The sequence below is a fragment of the Acanthisitta chloris genome, unplaced genomic scaffold (genome assembly GCF_000695815.1).
Source record: "Acanthisitta chloris isolate BGI_N310 unplaced genomic scaffold, ASM69581v1 scaffold6367, whole genome shotgun sequence".
Taxonomy (NCBI): Eukaryota; Metazoa; Chordata; class Aves; order Passeriformes; family Acanthisittidae; genus Acanthisitta; species Acanthisitta chloris.
In genome coordinates this window covers 876-19850 of record NW_008681987.1, presented here as the reverse complement: position 1 = coordinate 19850, position 18975 = coordinate 876, and the positions used below count along the sequence as shown (strand labels likewise).

Genomic DNA, 18975 nt, shown 5'->3' with positions numbered 1-18975 from the left:
AAAAAAGGCAACATAAGAAATCCTTTGCAAGTTCTAAAATATCTCTGCAACATCAGTTAATATTTAATGAAAATTTCTTCCGAAGTACCACAGGTCACAGGCTGAGACACATTTCTCAAATACCATCAAAATTACACTGCGAGCTTTTCAACAGACACAAAAATTTCTGATCCTCCAAACACCTTACAGTCTTTTCTTTTAGCACAATGGGCCATTTGGAAATACTTAGGGAAAGTATAATATTCTTTAACATTAAAATAAAAGCCTGATTTAATGGCAAATGTCCCTAAAAGCAGTACTAAGTACTTTTCCTAGATTATTGTACTGCACTAGAGATGTTTTTAATTTTACTGGTCTAGAAGTGATGGAAAGTGACAGTATTCAGTCTGGTTTCTTATTTTTTTTTCCCCAAAATTGCTCTGTCTGGGCTACACAAGAGACTTCAATAACTGCAATAGGCTGAACAACCAAGCAAAAATCTTCCATACATCCACTTGAAATGAAGCAGTTTCTTTTTAGTACAAACACTAAAAGAACAAAACTCCTAAGGCAAATCAAAACTTTGGTACATCGAGCAGTCTATGTATGACCTTATTTCAACAGAAAGCCACAAGTAATGATCTGGCTATGGACATAATCTCCTGCTTTAATTTCCTTAACACTAAGAACCGCTTATAATCATACATATGCCTGACCCAGAAACACTTCTGGGTCTTCTCCAAAAACACTTCTATCTTCTCCAAAATCTAACATTTTAAATGTGGTCCACACAAAAGTCATACTTGAAAAGGAATTTCTTGTAACAAAGTCTTCCAAAGATTATTTTTTATCCTATCTTCACAGGGAATTGACAGATAGAACAGGAATACCTGGTGTTGAAAATTAATTTCAGAAGCTGACTCCATCTCATGATACATGAATGTGCTATCTCCCTCTTTATACATGGAAAAATCTTACACTTGTTTGCATATCTTCATGTAAATAATCAATATTTTATATAAGAAAGCCACAGAAGCAAGAATTAATGCTCTCATACTCAGAGCAGTGATATGACTTAGTCTTCATAAGATGATTAATGCTATATCACAAGATCTCCCACAATGGTTTCCCTACTAAAGTATCAAAGAATCTTCAACTTGACAAGTTTCCGGGACAAAGGAATACCCTTGAATGTATCGCATAAAATCATGTTGCTCTATTCTGTTGAGCTGTTGACTCCCTGGAAGGCAGAGACACCTTGATGAATTCAAGGGCTGGGCAATCACCCAGTATGAAGTTCAACAAGGGCAAGGGCTGGATTCCACACCTGGGATGTATCTCCAGACTGGGGAATGAGATGCTAGAAAGCAGTGCTGTGGAAAGAGACCTGGGGTTCTGGTCAATGGCAAGTTGGATATGAGCCAAAAGTATGCCCTGGCAGCCAGGAGGGCCAAACATGTCCTTGGGTGCATCAGGCACAGCATTGCCAGCTGGTCAACGGAGGTGACTGTCCTGCTCTACTCTGTGCTGGTGCAGTCTCACTTCAAATACCGTATGCAGTTTTTGGGCACCACAATACGAGAACGACATAAAGGTATTAGAGAGCACCCAAAGGAGGGCAACAAAGATGGTGAAGGGCTTTGAGGGGAAGCCATATGAGGAGCAGCTGAGGTTACTTGGTTTGTTCAGCCTGGAGGAGACTGAGGGGAGACCTCATCACGGTTACAGCTTCCTTATGAGGGGAAGCAGAGTGGCATCTCTTCTGTTTGGTGACAAGTGTCAGGACTCAAGGGAATGGACTGAAGTTGTGTCAGGAAAGGTTTAGGTCAGATATTAGGAAATACCTAACCAGAGGGTGGTTGGACAGTGGAACAGCTCCCCAGGGAAGTGGTCACAGGACTAAGCCTGACAGAGTTCAAGAAACATTTGGACAATGCTCTCAGGCACATGGTGTGATTCTCAGGGCTGTCCTGTGCAGGGCCAAGAGCTGGACTTGATGATCCTTGTGGGCCCCTTCCAATTCCGAATAGTCTGTGATTCTGTGATTATTCAAAGGGGTTGTGTTGAGACTTACAGGTGGAAACTGGTAGATAGAGTTGAGTTTGCAAACAACTATAGCTGAATACAAATTGTTTACTTTCACAGCAGATTTTAGCTAAATTCCTTGAGCAAATACAGCAGATTAAACTCGAGTTGAGATACATTACAACCTTATGAAATAAGTATTCCAAGTAGGAGACAAGTAGAACATTCCTTTGTGTCTGATGCATCTTACAGTTGGGATGGTCTGTGACCTATTGAGAAAAGGTTTCTTTCACAGTAAAACACACATAAACTGAATCAGTGATTATTAAAAGAAGTCACTGTCAACACCAGATGCTTAGTTAGAAGTCTTCCGAATACCAGTCACAAAAGGAAACGAATGTCAACACCAGATGCTTAGTTAGAAGTGTTCTGAATTCTTTACCAGCCACGAAAGGAAACAAAAAAACATTATCCATGAGGAATAAAAAAAGGGAAAAAAAAAATCCAGAAAGTCACTCAGTTTTGCTGCTTAGAATAAGGCATCAGCCTATAACAATAGATATAGCAAAAGGTATTTTTCCACAAAATTAGTCCTTCTTCCCAGAGTGTTCTAAAAGCCTTTAGGAATGCAATTCTACTTGAGCAAGGTTTTCTTTTCTACCAATGTATTTGTGATTGACTGTTTCGTTGAATTGAAACTTCTTCTGTTTTGTTTTAAGCTAAACAAAATAAAAATCCAAACCACTTTGATATTTCACAGGATTAAAGCCATGATGATAAGGAAGACTCTGATAACCCTAGATTTCGACATGGTCTTCCTATCAACTAGTCTTCTAAAATCATCACTTGAAAGCATTCCCAAGACAAGCAGTTCTAAATTATTTGGGCTCTGGAGAGATCTTATCCAAAACTATGTTCTGTGCCAGCTGAAGGGGTCACAATGAAACAAGAGCACAAGTGGTTACCACCTTAATCCTTAAAGTCAGGAGATGAGTGTTTATTCTACCTAAAGACGTGAAAAAAACAACCAAACCCCTCTACATCCCTCTCCAAACCCTGTCAGAGGCTTGTTTTTAACAGCACTCCTAAAATCTGCTACCTACAACCATGTAAAACCATAGCAAACATTCAGAAATGCCAACAGAAGTAAAGCAGCTCTACTGAAAAATGAGCAACCTCCTTTTATTTCCTTTTTTTTTTAATTTGTGGTACAGGTTTAAGTCTCAATAGTCATGTCAGATTTATTTGATTACTATCAAATTTCCAGATTAAAAGGTATGCAATGTGTTTAGTCATCCTTCCTTCACAGATCACACAGAAGCTTTACTACCTTTTACTATCTGATGACAAATAATCAGTGAATTTTACTGAACAATAGCAAAGTAAAATTAGACTAAGAATTTTAGCCTCTGTAATTTCAGGAACTTAATACTGAGACTGCCTAACCTGAATAGTCAGAGATTTAATCTCATGATGCTTAGGCTGTCACACTTGCTGTTCTTGAGGATCAGTACTTTTTCAGGTAACAGACAATTTTTTGTTGTTCACTGGCTGTTAGTGTAAAAGTGAAGAAAGCCTCACACTGCATTACCCTAATGGAGAAGACTACTAAAAACCAACACACACGTAAAAGCAACACCACAAAGCCAGCTCTGACCACTGGCTGTATTCCCAAGCCTTCCCAAATATAACCAGGACATGATATGTTTCCAATTGCTCCTACATATGTCACATAAAGACACTGTTAGGGGGAAAAGGCAGTCAGGTTCCTTTCATAATACAAGAGGCTAAAGAAGAATGAGTATTATTTTAGGAATGACGAGACCCAGTTCAATCAGAGGTTTAGAGGCTGAAGGTTTTGTCAGCAAGAGTCAAAAATAATTCAGAGGCAAAGATAGGTTAATTGTTTGTTACTAAGAGGCAACAAACTCAAGGCTCCATGCAAAACTCTCCTCTGGTATATGCTAAGAAAAACACATTAAACTCCAGTGGAACATCCTTTGTCAATGACTTTAGATTCTTCTTTCCTCCAATTTTTGTAGATCGAAGTCTGCTCCAATGTTCCTTGAAGACACAGTATTTCATCCCATTTAATTAAGAATTAATTGCAGAATTCACAACAGATGGGTAAGTCATGTACAGAGCCATTACAAACAATTGGAAGTGCGTGGAGCAGGGAGGAGAGTAGAAGGCAGGCCAGGGGGTGACAGGTTTTTGCAAGGATCAGAAAAGAGAAAAATAGTGAAAATCACATTTTAGAGAGTTGACACTGATGGTGAAAACCTGTACCATGCTGCAGCTCCCTGCAGCAGTGCCCAAAGCTTTACAGGCTCCCAGAGGCCTGTAAAAAGAGAATAATACTGAGCAGCTGCTGCTGAAAACAACAGATCCAACCAAATTCTGTCAATCAGACAAAATCTGAAATGGGAGAGATAGTCTAGTCAACCAATTTTCATCTTCAGTTCCCCTTCGTTATATAGACATATGTATTACACATATGAGAGAGAGGGACTGGCACTTGAAAGGCACACACCACTGCTTTTGGGAAACAAAAACCCAGTCACATTTAGAGTAAGCACCATTTACTATCTTTTAATTAATATGTTAAAATCTGAAAGCCAATTGAAAATTATTCAAATAACTTTTCCATAGATAAACCCACCATTTTCACTAAACTCATTTTGTACCCTAGCTGGTTTCTTCAAACTTAGTATAAAATTAAACTACAAAGACTAGTTTTGGCATTGCAATACAGATGATGTTGCTGGTTTTGAATCCTATTAGTACAGATGATATTTCATAATTGCAACAGCATTTCAATCCATAGTTATCCTCCAGGAAATTCCAAGGTGTCTCCAGGTATGTCAACTGCATCCTCAGTAAAACCTTCACCTACTGCAAGTGCTGCTTCTCCTTTACATAACTGTATGTGTTATTGTATGAAGTTCATTGCACTAACTGGCACTTTTAGGCAACAGTGGGACACTAGGCAGAAGTGTCTGCCTAATGTCAGAACACAGACCCTAGAAAAACAACCCATCACTTCCTTTCTGCACCCATAGGCAGATTTGCATTTTTTAGAAGTAAAGTTCAAATAACTGTTTAAAATCATTTTGGCTGCCAGCAACCTGCTTTCACCAGGAACACTACACAAAAGCATCCAATGACTTCTATCATTAGTAAAACAAATACAGCAGCTGCATATTAACAGAAAATGTAGATCTTCTTAATATGAGTGACAGTTTGCCAAAGCAGATGCTGCAGGTGGGGAAAGCTCTGGGACTTCTTCTAGAACTGCAAAACTCCTCCACAGCTGCCCCAGTCTTGTGGCAGGTATCCTGCAATATCCCAAAGAACATCTGCCTCTGCTGGAGGCAGACGTGCAGCCCAGCCTCTCCGAGGGAAACAGAGGAAGCACATAGATATACATTTTTAAATCAGCTCAGAGGACATTCTCATTAAATGAAAGCATACACAAAATCCCACATGATTCTCATTCTTTTTTAGCGTCAAAGTCCCCTAGGAACACTGGGTTTGGAACAGCCCTTTTCCAGTCACCATGGCAGGACAGGTTGGAAAGGGCCACGACAAAAAGAAACATGGAGACAAGAGTTGCTAGCCAGCACCACATCCATTATACTTCCAAGTGGACTTGAAAGAAAAGCTCTGAAGAATGGACTAGGTCAAAATTTTCCATTTGTAAAATCCCTACAGTTTAGGGTGGGAGCTCATTGTTACTGGGTCTCAGGGAGCTAATCATGATACTAATTAAGAAAATAATTAAGGATTGACGAAGGAAAGCTTTCAACAAAACACTTTACGAACATGCTTCAGAAACATTGTTGATAATCAATCTGATTTCCTTTGTAGGCAAGATCTTTTATACTCTGCTAATTGCACGTAATTATTTTTTAAAACTACACATGGCACACACACACACTCCCCAAAAGAATAAAATAGGAAGAGAAAATGGAAATTTTAATGAAGGCATGATTGGAAAAACAAACAGAAATAAGGACAATTGCAATGGGGTAACACTAATAATGCACACTCCATGGAGCATGTTTAGGTCAAACAACTAGTGAATTTGCAGTATCATATACCACTCTTCTGTCACAGGTTCAGGCAAGGAAAAGGCACTACTACATTACAGTGTAAGACCAGCTGTACCCCAGGTCCTTGGAACTCCTAAGTACATTTTTAGAGAATAGTATGATGCAGGTGCATCCTCTGGATTTACTTCATCCCACCTGACCGAGTCAAATCCTGCTTCATATTCTCACAACTGCCATTTGACTATTACCTTGCAATAGCACCCACTAATGTTACATGTTCTATTTCTACTTTTCACTAATGTGAATTCAATTTCTGAAGAAAGAAAAAAAAGAACACCAGACAGGGAACATTTTTTACTTTTAGACTACTCTAAAAGAGAACCATTCTTCACCAACTATGAAATTAGTTTACCACCTGGAGTTTCAGATCCTTTCAGTGTTCACTGAAAAAGCATACTAATACAGAAAGTCACAAAAAAAGAAGCTATTATCAGCATCAGCTCTAATAACTCATTTAGCATTTCTCAAAATATCAGCTGGAGTAGCCATAAAGACTTCCAACCTATTTTCTAAGTAATTTATTTCAGAATACAGAACTATTGAGTTTACTGAAAAATGCAATGAATCGCTATCAGGAATAAACCACAAGGACCAAAAGCATAGTTCATGTTTATATATTTTCCTCCTTTAACAAACAAGCAAAACAATAGGTGGGTGGATCCCTCCCATGACAGGCAGGGTTGGAACTAGATGATCTTTAAGGTCCCTTCCGATCTAAGCCTTTGTGTCTTTTCACATTTTCATTTAAAGTTTTCTTCTAATTGCACAGTTTTAGACCTTTCTGGTGACAGATTTCTAATTTTTCATTTAAAGTTTTCTTCTAATTGCAGAGTTTTAGACCTTTCTGGTCACAGATTTCTAATTAATTTGATTTCCTAATCTTACACACAAAGAAATTTAGCTTAATACAATGACCATGAATTCAGTTCTTTGGATATGGACATTAGACCAAGCAAGGATCACCTCATTTCAAACCTAACTCCATAGCTTGCAGTTGCACATACACTCAAAAGGGAAATTTCAAATTATGTATATTTACATAAAACACTGTAAGACTGGAGACACAGCAGAAAGCCTATGAAAAGATGACACCTGATTATAAATATCAATAGCTCTATTTACTGCATTATTTTAGATTAATTACAACATTAAAGATAGGGTACAGATTAAAGGAAAATCACAGGTAAAGTTACAACCGACCACCCCATGGAACTGCACCAGCAGAAAGCAAGCCCCAATAGCTGCTCCATGTTACATTTTCTCCAGAAAGTCTGGCTGAAGACCCCTCACCTCTTCTTGTCTTTTTCTAACTTCCTGTTCTCCCAGTAATTCCCACAGTTCCCGGTCACTTGTCTTTTTCTAACTTCCTGTTCTCCCATTAATTCCCACAGTTCCCACTCACCTCAGTTGCGCCAATACTATTTTCAAGACTACACCATAAAGGATAAAATTAGCCATCACTCTGCCCATGGTCCCATTTAATTATCTCTAAAGAAAGGAGTTCCATGTACCCTTTTCTTAATGACAGTCAAACAAACCCTCTTCTCCCCCGCAAATACTTGTACTTGCCCTCACAATCCAGTTCATTGTCTTCTCCCAGCACGACAATAGGAGCTAGACTTGGCTCATCCTTTATCAGCCTCACAGGCACAGAGGAACATGTAGGACCTACTGCAAGGAGAAGACTACTTATAAACAAAGTCAGTCACCTTTAGATCCCAGTGAAAAGAGAGCCCAGCCTGCCCAAAGTTCTTGTAACTCTGAGTCCCCAACCCACCACAAATGCTTTGACCTGTATTTATGCCACTTCTAGCACCTCACCTACACTCTCAAGTTCTCCTCCTTCCTGCCTCTATCTAATAAAACTGAATTTTGCCTGTGTGCAATAGGTTAAAACTAAAACAACAAAGTCACATGGAAGATACTATCCCTCTCAAAACCTCCAAGGAAATGATTCCTTTTAAATATCTTCATTGCCTGTAAATGGCTTGCAGTTGGTCTGAAATCGTATCACTTTTATAGGCTTTAAATTAAGGCTTATGACTAAGATTTAAGGCAGCCTGAAAAACAGGACAGCTAGTCAACTATCTTTTAGTTCAAAAAATTCTCATTACAGAAGAATTCTTAAAAAAGAACACAAAACATTGCATTATTCACCCCTAACAAAGAAAAAGAAACTCATGGCTGAAGTGTACAAAGTGTTACTCTAAAGACTGAAACTAACATTCTAGTGGAAGAAGAGATAGAAAAGAGAGAAAGAAATCATGTAAAGTGGGAGACATTTTGAAAGGGCACTGGTAGCCCTAACTATAAACAAGTTTTTCTACTGAAAAAAACCACAACTGACCATCCAAAACACAGCAACCAGTACTTTGTCACATTTCTCTTTTAATAGTGATATTTCAGCGATACATAGGAATCTAGGTTTTGGTGGTTTATTTTTTAAATTAGGAAAATATTGTTTTAGAGGGGGTTATATTTGGCCTTTTTTTTAATCTTTCCTGTAATAGAATTCTGTGATTTCCTTTAATTAACTCAATTTCATTGGGATTCTTTTATCTTACAATAATAAAAGTACTCAGTCCTAGTGGTCTAATTTTGTTCTGTCAGCCATATACCACAGATTACAAAGAAAAGAACCTGTGGCCTACACTGTGGAGTGGTTTGCCTCAGACACTTCAATTCCCTTCTCTCAGGAAAGACAAAATAAGTATGTTCCCTTTTACCAACTTTTACTTTTCTACAGATTACTTACCAGGTTTACCTTCATGGACTGAATTCAGATCTTAAAAAACCCCCTTTCAGTTCAAGAGCAAACCAAACTCTGTCTGTTTATACAAATAGCTCTAAGTATTCTTTTCAGATACCTACTTCCAGTTAAAGAATAGTTGCTTGAAGGTATGTCTACACTGGGCAGTGCAGTCCCAAGTAAATACCTAAGCTAAGTATCTCAAGAAACATATTAAAATAGCTCAGGCATAGAATTGCATTGGTGGTGTTACTCTGTTTCCAGTTGAATTTGGGATATTAAACCTATACTGCAAACTCAGTGCTGGACAGTTATCCAAATAGTCAGAAAAATTCATTTCTCCATCACCCAGAAGAAAGAACACCATGACTGACAGTTCATGATGTCCCAAACCTTTTATAGGGGTGCATTTAAAAGGGCAGCAATGGAGAGAGATGCCAGCCAAAGTGCCAACAAAAGATACTCTTATGACAATGGAATTTCCCTTTCAATTTTTTTTATGCGGACTTACATAGTGATCAATGCATTGTAAGAAAAGACCTGTACGCTTTTTTATTTCCCACTCTTAGAAAATGACTGTGTAGCTAGAAAATAGTGCACAGATTCTGTTTTTAAAAAACTGTTTGCTTCCTTTATTATCACTAACTCACAGAAGTGGTTCAGAAGCAGTTTACAGAAGCATTCCCATGGATTTCTGGTTGGTTGTAATACAGCTGTGTCAGAATTGGATCTTGAACACTGCTGCATACCAGCCTATCAATATGAAGCCTTTGACCACCACCTATGCTTTTAAAGACCCTAAACTCATCACACAATGCCTGCAACAAACAGGCTAAAACAAACAAAAAACCCATAATATTTTGCTTCAGCTTCATCACACATGTACATCAGCTATTTAATGCTATTCCATGTATCTGCATATGCATATGAGAGAGTCAGGCATACAAGAAGTACAATGGCATAGGTAACGCTGGAAGAATTTACTGACTAGCTATCCAGGAATATATTTTCTACCAAATAGAAGAATAAAAAACGAGGAAAACAAAAAACCCATAATATTTTGCTTCAGCTTCATCACACATGTACATCAGCTATTTAATGCTATTCCATGTATCTGCATATGCATATGAGAGAGTCAGGCATACAAGAAGTACAATGGCATAGGTAACGCTGGAAGAATTTACTGACTAGCTATCCAGGAATATATTTTCTACCAAATAGAAGAATAAAAAACGAGGAACCAGTTGTTAGCTATCCAGGAATATATTTTCTACCAAGTAGAAGAATAAAAAACTAGGAGCCAGTTGTTCCAATCTTCTGGTGACATGCAGTATGCACCCAAGATGCATGGTATGCTAAAGATCTGTCCAGCTCACATTAAACATGATGCATCTATGTGATGCAAGGGTTTGGGAACAAAGAAACTGGACCAGGTACCAATTATTAGATACACAGCTAACTTTACAACAAAAAATAAAGTCTGAAGAAATTTTTCTCCTGCAGTGATGTACAATGCAAAGAAATAAGACACACATCTGTAACAACAGCAGAAAGACCTGGATGGTGACCTACAAATAATGTAAGTTGGTTCTCAAGACGTGTTCAATGACTTACCAAGGTACACATAGTGAAAACACACATTGAAACACCTTGCTAAGGGATGTCTTTCCAACAGCATTTGGCACATGTATCAATACTACATCATGTGATGCTCTCTTTAAACAAATCAGAAAAGAAACAGTTGGCACCTGTATCAAATAGTTTCTTCTCATTTTTTATTAAAGCATAAAACCAGTAGACATGACATTTGCTTCTTTCAAGGTCAGACAAGAGGAAGCTACTGTCTAAAAATACCAGCAAAGACATATTGTGCAGCATTTAAATTGAAAAAAATCAGGAAAATATATGTAGTCTTTCAAATGAGAGCTCATGTTACTGCAATTATCTAACACTACCTTTACTTTTTCAATCCTTTACTCATAGCACTTGAAACTGACAAACACACACTTTTTTCTGCAGGACTTCAAGCACCTTGTTTAAAACTGGTGTAAAAAGAATGCCAAGCTTTGTGGAGAGTGTTTACAAAACCATTACCAAATGTATGCCCTACACTTAGCTTTAATCAGACAGGCATTCTGCCTTTGCTTTTTCAGCATTCAGAACCAAATGCAGGAGAGCACATCCTTGGAGACAGTCAGTCTTTTTGGATCAGCACAGAAGAATTGCTGTTCGAAGTTCAAGTGCAGCTGCACAGCACCAGCTCTCTCAAACTGTCCCTTCAGAGCCTCAGCCTTTTAAATTTTACTTGAGTGACAACAAGTTTCTTACAATAAGAGTTTTTACTGTGAAGAAATGTATTTGTTATCAGAAACTGGAAATAAATTACCTACTCTGGGAAAAAGTAATAGTTTTCAACTTATCCAATATAGCACTAAAGGACTCATAAGAATAGACTTCTCACAGAATCACAGAATTATAGAATCACAGAATTTTAGGGGTTGGAATGGACCTCACAGACCATCTAGTCCCAACCCCTGCCATGGCAGGGACACCTCCCACTAGAACAGGCTGCTCAGGGCCTCATCCAGCCTGGCTTCTCCTAGAAACTGTCACACCCTTTCAAGAATACATTTCGCACAAAACATAATTATTTTTTAAAACATCTTTTCATAGTAATTGTGTTTGGGAGAGTCAGATTCCTTAAACTTCACACCTAAACAAAACCCAAGTTATAATCACCTACCCGTAGGCACCAGTGTGAACGATGGATGTGAACCCTCCTCAAATAACTGAAGTAGGATTTTTCAATTTAAATTAATCAAAAGCAAAAGACTGAACAAAAGTTTTAAATAACTGCTATTGTAACAAGTATTTCACAGCTAAAAATCAACATTATTTCACAAAATATGCACATAAAATGCATATTTACTTTAAAAAGGGAAATGCCCAAAAGAAAGGAAATACCAAAGCATATTGCAGTCCACTTGATAAGGCAAAGAAGTAAATCATCACTGCTCACTAGGAAGCAGGGCAATAAAGTTATAAATATCTTATTGCAGCTTGATAGTAAATTTGCAAATTAAAATCTACTCCAGATAGAATTACATTCTTTTGACCACTCTTCATATAGATTTCTCTCAGGTACCTAACTAATTGTACACAGTACCAAGCAGAGAAGCAGAAATCCATAGGAAATCAGACAGGTGCAAAGAACAAAATACCAACATGGTTTACTATAAACCAGTTACATAAAAGTTCCACAATTAATCTCCTCATAAATATGGAATAAGTATAACCAAGTAAGTATGAAATTTAAAATTTTGTTATGAGTGGATACCTAAAAAAAAATAGAATCTTAAGATATGCAGCTTTAAATCACTGTATTCATTTTGAAATTTTGCCTGGTGGAACACATCAAAGTAATTTAAAAAGCAAAATCAAGTTTGTTGAATAAGAATAGGCTTGCAGCATCATTTGAAGCCAAAGCATGGGCCGTGATGAACAGCTGTAGGGGAAAAAAAGAGTTCTCAAAGGCAATGACCACCACAACTATGTTTTTCACTCTTGTAACGCACCACAGGAAAAGCAGCAGTCTCTGAAATAACTGCATTCTACATTATACAACAATTAAACACCCTTCACATAGGAAAACGTCCTCTGTTTCTAAATCTACATAATAATCACTTTTCCCTATTCAACATCTTTCCCATGATTACATGTGTAAATGCTACGAAAAATGCCTCAGCCACAATTCAGTTGGTTATGACTAGATTTTAATTTCTAATTAAGATGGGTCATTATTTCAAAGAGACACCAGTGGAGATTAACTGAATGATACAATATATGGCACTGACTCAATTGGCAGCAGTATTTTCCTTGGGTTTAGAACAAAGTAATATCCTATGCAAGAGTTAAAAACGCTTTGATCCACTCTGTCATCTCAAAGAATGTCTTTTATTAACGCAACAGAGATGCCTGCCAGGGTTTTCTTATCACCAAAATCAATGCTGCTAAAGGTGCTGTATTTCTGATGCAACCCAATACTCAGGTTCTACTTTTGTTCACTGTGGAGCCCTTTTTTACAAGACGACTTGGGCAACTAACTTCTTCTACTGTTTCTATTCAAGAGTTTCCTTCTTTCCTGTAATGCCATATTTCCGAGCTCCGTCCAGGGATACTCACATTTCTTTACTCACTCTGCATCAGCCATGGCCATTTAAATGCTATAAACAGGATTTGGTCCTCAATGTCCTACTCACCAATGTAAATGTATGTAAGTGTCTGATGAGACTGGTACTGTCTAATAAGTTTGTAAAACACACAGACATTATGGAACTGTAACGTATTATTATAAAACATTTGCATACTCAAAGACTGCAAAACAATAGGATTTCCTTACTATGACATATTTCCCTCCCACACTTGAAAGCAAAGCAAATTTACATATCATCATACTTCATACTTTTACTCTTAACATCAGCTCTTTAATACAGTTCATAAAGCACAACAAAACTAAGTTGTCAGTCTCAGCAATAAGTCAGAATAAGCGCAAAACAAGTTCCTTACTAAAACCACCTGACATATGGATTGACTTCTCAAATAATTTAAGGCTTACTATGTTTGCCATTTACAAATCAAAATGAACTGATATGATGGGCTATAAACCTGAAACTTGATCTTGTACTGGCAAAACAAAAGGAAATTCTTTCCACTTTTGAGAATGTCAAAACCAAGGCTCTGAATGGCCAAGGCCTTAAGAGAGAATGTCAAAACCAAGGCTCTGAATGGGCAAGGCCTTAAGAGACAGTGCTGTATTCAGTGTGTAAGCATTACTCTCTGCTAACCACAGCTCCACTTTCTGAAACCTAAGAAATGAGAATGGATGCATCTTCAGTTTGGACATTTGGTTTTGCTATACATTGTAAAGCACTGGTTCATCAGGGAAGGGATGCAACTACAGCAAGTCCTGTTTTCTATAAGAGTAACAGTGTGGTACATGACAGTGGAGTAGCCATGCAGCCTTGACCTTACAGATGCTTCTGCCTTCAAAGCTAACAGCTATCCAGATGATTACCTTAAGTATTTTAACATTTAAAAGGTTACAGTGAAATCGTATTTATTTAATCTCAAAAATCTTCAAACAACACAATACTTAAAGCATAAAGCATTTGCATGTTCTGCAATGAACTCAAGCTAGGCTTGGGTCTTTACAGCCTAGACTAGGTGCATACAACCCCCTTCATGTGTCAATATACAGTACAATCACGTACACGTGTTGTACACACATACACAATCATCGACACGGGTACAATAGCACATGTGTCAATAAACAGTACAATCACTATTCCAAAGCAAAGTTTCTGAAGTGATAGCTCTTCTAAATGGTCATATTCAGTTGAGATCAAGAACTGCTTTTTATTTCACTTCAAACATTTAACCTAGCACGTCTTTCTCACCTGTCTGCTTCGCTCTAAGTTTAAAGCCTGATTTCAGCCTATTGAAACTGAAGGGAGTTTTGCAATTAATGTGCTGAACCTCGTCCCCATTTCTCTAACAAGAGTTTTCCTCATTTTCCTCCACTTTATGTCCAACTTCTGTGGCCTTATACTTCTATTTCTTTATGCAGACAACACCTACATTTACCTCTGCTGACTATTTCATCTGCATTATAATTTTTCCTGTTAAGAAAGCTTAATGAAAGTATTCAGGGGTTTGGATAACCTCACAATGCAAGGACAGAGGAGGAGAGTAGGCCAACAGTCTTCAATCCATTTTTGAACTCTCAGAGCCCTATGAAATTTTCCTTTAGAGGCAGTATTCAGCAAAACATTTAAATCTATTAACAAGACAGTGGGTTGGGAATTTTGTCCTTTATCAACTGACATGGGACTATTAGAAACAGTCTGTGGTGTCCTAGAGGCTCCTATATCAGAGGCTAAAGATCACTGAAATGGATCTTGAGTTATGGAAGGGACTTCTCTATAATACTGTGATGCCTTCATCTTATGTCAAGCACTTTTAACTGTTTGCCTGTTCAGAAACATCATAAAGCAATAAATCACAAGAACTTTGTATTTCCAAACTGATGCAATAATTTTCTGTCATAAATAAACTAACAATGATTTATTTATGACAAAACCCAAAATTCTTTCCTATGAAGAATTTACATTTCAAAGAAATGTCAAGAAATTGCTAATTGATCCTGTTTAGAATAACGATTTTAAGAAACTCAGCTGTACAAAAAAAACAAACTTAAAAATAATCTCAACTAAATGCAGAATCCTGGTTATCCCATCTCCTAATAACCTCAAGACAAAACAAAACCCCAACAAAGAATGAAGTTCATTTCTATGTTCCAGGACAAGAAAAAAGCAATATTGCTAACACATGCAAGTAGCTGAGCCTACGTCTTTAAACAAGAGATGAGAAACCTCTGACAGGTGCTGTACCTGTGTGTAGGCTCCATGTTCAGAACATTTACTATACACTTTGAACCACTGGGTTTGGGTGACAGGTGCAGCTTGTAGCAGTTTTTAGGTTCTTTAAGAGTAAACTCTCAGAAAACACTCAGGATTTGACAAAGTAAATACAACATCATCTTGGTAAGATCAAAAACTTTAGAAGCCTATTAAAAATACCCATGAAAAGAGTCAGCTAGAAAACACCACTGTGTATTACTTCAATCTATTATTTTAAAGGCAGGCAGTGTAAGCATTCAGTGGGAAGAAAGTAAAATACTTATCTACCCCCCAACAAACCGATACTTTCCCCACCAGACTACAGCTGTGTTTTTTCCCTGCATTCCTTTCTCTCAGATTTCAATGGCAAAAAATGTAAGATAGCTCCCAACTTAGCCTTCCTGGAAGACTAGTTCAAGAGAAAGCAAGGTCTAGCATGAAATGACAGCAGCAGATGCAGAACTGCTCAGCCTGTCTTACGTAATTTGCAAGCCTAAATGTCAAGCCAGTCAACACTAATAACAAAGTCGTGGCTTCTTGGATCTCCAAGTAAATCTGTACTCTGTCACAGCACCTCACGGGAAGGGAATGGTTCCTTTCAAATGAACCCTAGAATTCAAATCTCCTTCCTGAAAAGGCATTGCAACCACCAGAAAAGCCCCTCCCAAGCTCCCCATGAAACCAGAACCAAAGAGCCTACAAGAAGCATATTGAACAAAGTTTTCAGTGGAACTATATTTTAAACAACAGTGGTTTGCGGTGGTTCTCAGCATCTGCTGTATTATGCTATCATTCAAAATGATACACAAAGCAGCAGTTGGTACAGAAGAGATGATCTGGACACCTTAAGCAAAAGTAACTTCAGGCTCTCAGCTCCAGTATCAAAAACACCTGAACCAAGGGGTGCTGTTAGATGCCCAACTTTATTCTAAAAGAATAAAGCAATGTCTGACATGTCTCATGTACTCTTTTACCAGTCACTTGAGAGTCACCCCACTCTGCATAATGCCTAAAGTCTACTTTGATCATTTCACCTCCCCCCATATATTATCCACAGAGGTTACACACCAAAGTCTTTTTCTACAAATTTTATCACTACCTGAAAACTAATCTGAACTCTGCTAGAACTAAAAAGGAATAGCTTGGCCTATTTCAGACACTTGGCCCTACAGGCACACTTGACATACTGATCTTGAGGGAGGTGAGATAAAGGAAAAACTGAGTTTTTATTCTGTTCTGGCATATTCATGAGTTTAGGTAAGGTCACAAAAACTTATCTTCAATTTTTAATTTACAGAGAAAATCGAGTAAGCAAGTGATAAACAACAGGAAAAAGTGTTTATAACTATCTCGCTGCTGCAAACCAGCACTATCAAGTGGCAGCGATGAAAGTGTCTTAACAAGATTATTATTGCCAACAATATGACAATTTAAGTCTCCCAAACTACAAAATGGTAGTAAGACCAAAAAAAATAATGCAGCTAGTATGCCAGTTCCAGATATACCAGAGATGTTTAAATACACATGAACCTAATAAAATTCAGTCCTTAAAAGACATCTTAACTGTGAAAGGCTGGGTACTCTTTTTGGATGAGGAACTCACCCAGATTTTAAGTCTGTAATCCGTAAACAATTCGTAGCATCCAGTCCCACTTTTCCATTTCTGACCACACTGGAAATGAAGGGTGAGAGCGCTGGCGAAATTCTGTTCAAGGCAACTTCAGGTGACATTTTAGTATGTTCCACCTTCCTTTTGTCTTGAGCTGCAAAGGGATAGCAAAGGAGGAAAGTAAGATCAAAAAATATCCTACTCATTTGATGCAAGTTCACATGCACTCTGCAAAGATCAAAAGAAAAAAAAAAGCTAAGCATGCAAAAGATCAGGAATGTAGAATAAATGAAGTGTACACAGGCTGATAAAGAAAAACTAAGCACAGGTAGTTTTTTTCTTCTACCTCTGCAGCATTCAATGAAACATATTTTTCAACATAAACATAAAACCAGAATTGTGCCCTGAGCTCCTTTAATTAAGGTCTTATCCATCCATATGAGAAAGAGAAATGAAATTGAAGGCCACTGACACTTCAGAGCACAGCCCTTCTTGTCAGTATTTCCATCAGGTGTGGAAGTGACAAGCCACAATGGCTCTGCTTCCACTGAAATCAATGTGAGTGACGTTACCAACTGCAATGGGCCCAAGGGTTTGATTGTCTCTCTCAGGTTCTCACACACCATTTCTAACAGCACTGGTGCACTCACAATCAGTACTACTTTTACACTACGTCATTAAGTAGCTGTTTATAGGTCTTCACAATACCTTTTAAAGGCTAACACTGCTTCTCTTTCAGCAGTGCCACCACACTCTGGGAAAGGCATCTCCCTTCACATACCAGATCAAGAAGCTGATTTACCCACATTTCAAGCACAGCTTTTTCAGAAGCACTTGCAATTGCGTGACCTTGTGCTATATCAGTCAGGCCACTAAGCTAGCACACTTCAAGAACTTGTTGCTTTTCAGCTGAAATGCAGGAGCTGACTATGCACACATTTTAACTCACTGCACCACAAAAAGGCTATAGTACATGGAAAACAACAGACTGTGGTAGGAGAAGTGGGTGAAAAGAAGGGCAACCAACCTATTAAAATGTTAACATATTTGATCATATTCTTAAGCACAGAGTTTCATCTGAAAATTAACTGATTTGGCAGTTTTGGAAAATCAGGCTGCAAATGACTGAAGGTAACACAAACATGACACTGATCAGTGAGACAGAAGAGCTCATACTTAAACACCGACCATTAGAAGGTATTTTTTAAAACATCCATTTAATTGAAAAACAGGAATACAGCTACATTCCTTTTCTTACCAAACACCACATTAGTAGGTGTTCTACAAAGAGAGTGTGAACAACTCATGGCAGTAATTGCAATATTGTTTCTCACACTTGGTTCACAAGAATCAGTTACTAACTAATGGATATTCTACAGACCAATAACTCTCTGTGACTGGGAGCAACATTCAATTTCACATTCTGTTCTCGTGGAAGCCATTCACACCCGAGCAGCAGGAAGCAATGCTCAGGAAGGAGTGTTTGCCCCAGCTACTCGGAATGTGTCTGAGTAAAGCAGAGGCACCTTAAGGCAAACAGAAAGACTAATAAAGTGAGACTTCCTAAAAACGTTAATTATCTCTAATACAGTGGCTCCTATATTTTATGGCAGCAAAGAAGCTGAAGACCAAGTATCCATGCCCTGACATATAATGTGTACTCTTCACACATATCATTTGTTGTAATTGACAAAGGCAACAACTTAAGTTTGCTTAGCAAACACCTACAGCAATTTAAAGACAGAACCTCCTGCTTGGTACTTTTCTACCAAAAATTACTGTCTACTCTTCCCCAGTGGGACTGACTGAGAGAACACAAGCCCATACCTGACCTATTTCAGTGCAAAGCCCAGTGGCTTACATTGAGCCACTAATAAAGATGAATTTAAACCAAAACACTTTGCACAGGAGTGGCTAAAACAAGGCACATACTTCAGCCTGCCAGTTCTGCTGTAGGAAGAGTAACTTCAAGCAGCTGCTGGACATACGAAGGTAAGAACACGCTGAAAAACAAGGTATCCTTCTATCAGCTTTCAGTTT

At 38.0% G+C, this 18975-nt stretch overlaps 1 protein-coding gene across 1 annotated transcript in view; it reads right to left on the bottom strand.

The window, feature by feature from the left end:
* Positions 1-17081, bottom strand: part of BRE (brain and reproductive organ-expressed (TNFRSF1A modulator)) — a gene marked incomplete at its 3' end in the record, with an annotated part of 88853 nt that extends 71772 nt beyond the window's left edge. Inside the window, exon 1 of the mRNA XM_009078303.1 lies at positions 16930-17081. Coding sequence (XP_009076551.1) covers positions 16930-17057 — 128 coding nt within the window. The remainder of the gene's footprint in view (positions 1-16929) is intronic.
* Positions 17082-18975: the final 1894 nt, after the last annotated feature.